Genomic DNA, 5,014 nt, shown 5'->3' on the forward strand with positions numbered 1-5,014 from the left:
TCTCACACACACACACACACACACACACACACACACACACACACACATTGTCACTCACTTGGTTTAATTTCAAACTTGATGGGTGGGCAAACACTTCTAATTGTGTCAAGGCACTTAAAAAGTTTTTTTTTTCCATAAACGACACTATTAGATATCAAAGTGTGCAAAATATCTCTGCCTAATGTTTTCTCCTCAGGTTCTGCCAGAAAGTGCATCAAACTGCCAGGAAACTTTTACAAATGTAAAGAGCCCAAGTCCAAAGTTGCCATGGCAACCTTTCAACACAGGAGGGAGACAACAGCAGCTTCTGGACAGGTCCCACCGGTCCACATACTCAAGAATGTGTGAGTGTGTTTGCATCAACGTGTATGTTTTGTGTGTGTGTGTGTCTGTGTGTGTGGGTGCGCGCATGCAGAACCACCACAAGCTTTTCGTCTTAATCCCTACAAGCGCTTCAATTGGATGTGTTTGTGTGTACTATGTGTGCAGTGGTGTTATGTCAGCAGAGCACTGTGCGCCCTCTCTCTCTCTCTCAATATATATATATATATATATTTAGTGACTTTTGTGGTGTTATTTAAGAGTCTGGAATACCCTTAGATGACCTCATAACGGGATGCTCTCCCCTTTGGGTCCAGACTGGAAATGAATGGCGCAAAGCCGCGACTGGCTAATTTGACCAAACAACAACAAAAGAACAGTAGCGACAATTTTAGTGACTTTTGTGGTGCGACTTGAGACTTTTGGAAATTTGGCTTTCCCTCCAGGGGATTAAATGTTCACTCCTCTGCATCCAGACTGCAAATGAATAGCACAATGCCACCACTGGCGAATTTAACCACAGTGACCCAAAAAAAAACGAGCAACAAATTAAGCAACCTTTTGTGGTATTATTGGAGACTTGCAGCATCTTGAAACTTTCTCTAGAGCAGATTTCATCTCGACGTCCAGAATTGCAAATGAATGGTGCAATGCCACCACTGGCGAATTGAACCACAGTGACTATTATCGAAAAATCAGCAAGCAACAAATTGACTGACTTATGTGGTGTTGTTGGAGACGTTGTAAATGTTGTGAGACTCCCACCAGAGCAGCAAATGGCTCACCCTTCCGCGTCCGGACTGCAAATGTATCGTCACCACTGGCTAATGTAACCATATACGTTTGCATAATCGATAAATCCTGATAATAACACACTTTTGTATCTGCAGTGGATCTTGGCGTTGTAAGGAATGCGGTGGCAGAGAGGTCAAGGTACAAAAAAGCCAGCAAGCTTTGCAAGTAAGTAAATGACACTAACACGTGAGCACTTAAAATGATTGGGATTCCTCTTGAATCCTCTTCAGCGCTCGATAGCGAGTTGGCGCCGATCCGAGCTAACTTGGAGCAAAACAATCAGGGTACATTTTAGATTGTCAAGTCTTCTTGTGTTTTTTTGTTGTTTTTTTTGTTTTTTTATGGGTTCAACCTGAAATTTAAGGTTATATTACATTATGAAGAAGATATAAATAGGATGATTCAATGAAAAATTCATGACTGAACTAAATATTGGCAAATTAACGAGTTACTAGTGCCGAGTATTCTTGCTCTTTTGCCAGTCTGCCTTTCTTGAGTCTTTTTTTTTCTTCACCCTTGTAGCTAACCACCAACTCATCGTGCTGCTTAATAGATTTAATGAATTACATATGCGCAAAGTATGAAAGTATTCCAATTACAATAACAATAAAAAGTAGTGTGGCCCTCCTTCCACAGCCTCCGCAGACAAACTCTAAGACCTCCACCGTCGACATGTCATTGTTCCCCTTGCTGTCCTCCACCACAGCCTCAGCAAAGGAGGTAAACACGCCCCCAACTGTCCTTATAGTGCACACGGCACATCGTTGCCGGCTGAAATGTTTGAAATGTATCAAATGTAGAGCCCAGACGCGTGTGGTATTTGTCACCTGGGAGGAGGAGACCTCGCTCGCTGCCTTCAGTGTTCCAAGTGTTACCACCGCCACTGCCACTTCCACATGTAAGTCCTAACATCGATACAGTGGTACCTCGACTCACGTACGTCTCTTCATACGAGATTTTCAAGTTTCGAAACGCCTCAACAGGAAACTATTGTCTCTAGTTACAAAAGAAATTTCAAGATACGAAAGGTAAAAATACAGTATTGGCTGCGACTCGCAGCTTCGAGTTTCCTGAACACAACATACTTAGAGCTGCTCTGCCATTGGCTATTACCGAGCATCATCCTGGCATCCCATTGGCTAAGAATGTGTTTATGTGTGTAGATAGATTATCGTCATCGTCATTCGCCCCTCGGGCCATGAGGTGTTCCGATAATTTTACGTAAATGTGAATCACCCAGAAAAAGGGTTCACCAGTTGGGCGATAGCTCACTATGCTCACGTTTGCCTTGGATATTTTCAAAGGATTGTTAAAAGGCGACAAAAGCAAACGTCCTTGGATCAGTTCTTTACAAAACACCAGGCAAAAACCTCTTCTGAGAGAGAACATGAACTAAAGAGGGCAAAAAATGACGAGGACGCAGTTAAAAGTTAAATGACCATCATTTTTCTTTTTTACTCAATTCTTTGTTTTTTACATAATACACAACTCTCATTTATTGTGAAATAATCTCATTTTAACATGTGCTAGTGACATATTTTGATGCATTTTTATGCTTTAGAAAACATTTATGTCTGAATTTGGGGGGGGCTTGGAACGGATTAGGCCATTTACATGGAAAACGTGTCTCTACTTACAAAATTTTCGAGTTAAGAAATGTCTTCCAGAACCAATTAATTTCGTAAGTAGCGGTACCACTATATTTCATGAAAGAGTACGGATGCATGGATACAGTCACGTCGTCCCTCAAAAATCAAATCAAATAAAACCACAAAATGACACTGTCAATCAAAAATCTAATGCCCTTCATTTTAGAAACATTTGTTTCAAACTTGTGGCACAATGATCAAACGCCCGAAAAAAAGCAACTGTGACACGAATTTGAAATGCCACCTTCTGTGTTTTGTTAGCGGGCGATCCACCTGTCTGTCGTGCTCCAAGGCGTTGGTCAGCACTGCAGAAAAGGAGGCCGATACCAAATGTTTACAGGTGGGTCTGTACTTTCACTTACTCGATAGCGCCCCCCTGGAAAGTGGGAACGCACCAGCTTCACAAATCAACACTAAAATGGGCGGACACGTCGAACGTACGTACATGTAACAGAATGTACGAAAAGTACCCATGCATGGTTTTCAACACAAAGTCGGCCATTTTGGTTTAAAGCAATAATTTTGCTCTCAATTGCACCCCTGGAAAGTTTGATCAAATGAAACACCAGTTTGTTTTATGAACATGAAATTGGTAAGGCATGTCTATCCTAACAGGGCATAGAAAAAGTCTCATATCTGTAAGTGAAGGGGAAGTCAGCCATTTTGGGTTGGAAGCACCAATTTTGGGCAAATTAAATTGCTGTGTTCCTACTGGGAAATTCTCCCAAATGAGTGGCACAAAATCCCTCATTTTTAGCCTGCACCATTTTATGATCATTCCAAGTCTTGTCCTTGAGCAAGGGGGTTCAAGGGCCCACCCCCAGTCTTAATACGACGCTGTTTTTCAGCTCGCCACAGCGGCGCATAACCCACACGGCCACGAACAGAGCTCATCGGTTCAGAAAGACGAATTGGACTCCATCCTGGGAGACGTGAGTGGTGCTCAGTTACACACGTGATGTAATATGTTTAGTATGTATCGTTGGGGTGGTGGGCCTGCATAAATTAGAGTCAGATGTGTTGGGTAGCGTTGCGTCATTGCATTTCATTGAGTTTGGCACTTTTTAGAATTCTTGTTTCACTGTAACGGTTCTCTTAGGAATACGCCTTCATGATTAAACTTAGTTTTAACTTTGCGATCATTCAAATAGGTCCGATTCAATTACAAGTCAGCGTAATCCAATTGGTGTCGACTTCGCTTTGACCCAAAACAATCCAAATCAAACCTGATGTGCACTGACATGATGAATGTATCAACAAACTCAAGAGGATCGGTGAAGCCATTGTGTGCGTGTTCATTAGATGACGTGTGTGTGTGTGTGTGTGTGTGTGTCAGCAGACCTCCTTGGATGGCATCCTGCAATGGGCTTTTCATAACATCTCTCAACCTCTTCTTAACACTCACGGGTGCTACCAGTGACTTGGAATCCATTTCTTTTCAACTACTCTTACTAGTACTACGACTACTATTGAAAACGATGAAGTCACTTTGCAAAATATCAGCTGTTTTTTGATGATAGCTCATGAATGCTGCAATAGATGGAATGTAAGTCTCTTTGCGCATTTTCTCAACTCAACTCAGCTGTATTTATCGAGCACTTTCCACCAACCATCGGTCTATACAAAGTGCTGTACATACAGCAAAAATAATTCAGACAATAATCAACAAAACAATTATCTTCAATAGTGAATATTGGATTTGCAGTGGAAACAAATCTCTGACGTGACTTTATGGGGCCTTTAACGATTCGATGTGTTTATTTTGTTCACTTTCCAAAAAAGTATTTGTAATTTAAAGATTTAATTTTCAGTTGCTGAAACATCTTGTTGTATTTTTTTGTATTTTATCTTTTATACTTAATGTCGGCTGGCAGCATGCCCTCGCTGGCCCACTTGGTAGCGTAGCGAAAATGACGTGGAAGAAATGACAAACCAGAAATGATGTATGTTACCTAGCAATGGGCAAAGCATTGCCCCGTGTCTCCTCTTTTTAAAAAGCTAACTAAACTCTAGCAGAAATTAAGCACACTAGAATTACTGTGTTAACAAAGAGAAACAAAAAAAATGAAAAAGAAAATAATTTGCCTCAAATGAACTCAGTCTTTCCGAGGACTCTTGAGCTGCCCAACAGGGTGCCTGACGCAAAATCCACGAAGCACAAACGCAGCAATGAGGAATGACTCACGCTGTCTACATCTTGCTGCATGAGAGTTTTCTGCTTGTTAACTTCATCACAAACGCGGACACGC

The 5,014-nt window shown here is 41.5% G+C and overlaps 1 protein-coding gene across 1 annotated transcript; it reads left to right on the top strand.

Moving 5' to 3' along the window:
* Positions 1–1,217: 1,217 nt before the first annotated feature.
* Positions 1,218–4,391, top strand: aire (autoimmune regulator). The gene is made up of 6 exons (XM_019892841.1): positions 1,218–1,281; positions 1,753–1,836; positions 1,917–2,014; positions 3,027–3,105; positions 3,614–3,697; positions 4,105–4,391. Exons 2-6 carry the CDS (start codon positions 1,789–1,791, stop codon positions 4,183–4,185), a joined length of 390 nt encoding a protein of 129 aa, XP_019748400.1. The 5' UTR covers positions 1,218–1,281; positions 1,753–1,788; the 3' UTR covers positions 4,186–4,391.
* The last annotated feature ends 623 nt before the right edge of the window (positions 4,392–5,014 follow it).

This window comes from Hippocampus comes, unplaced genomic scaffold (genome assembly GCF_001891065.2).
Source record: "Hippocampus comes isolate QL1 unplaced genomic scaffold, H_comes_QL1_v1.1 scaffold255, whole genome shotgun sequence".
Taxonomy (NCBI): Eukaryota; Metazoa; Chordata; class Actinopteri; order Syngnathiformes; family Syngnathidae; genus Hippocampus; species Hippocampus comes.

Coding starts and splice junctions, on each gene's coding strand:
- aire (XM_019892841.1), top strand. CDS start 1,789: ATGTCATTGTTCCCCTTGCTGTCCTCCACCACAGCCTCAGCAAAGGAG. Junction 1,837..1,916: donor CCACAGCCTCAGCAAAGGAG/GTAAACACGCCC, acceptor TATCAAATGTAG/AGCCCAGACGCGTGTGGTAT. Junction 2,015..3,026: donor CGCCACTGCCACTTCCACAT/GTAAGTCCTAAC, acceptor GTGTTTTGTTAG/CGGGCGATCCACCTGTCTGT.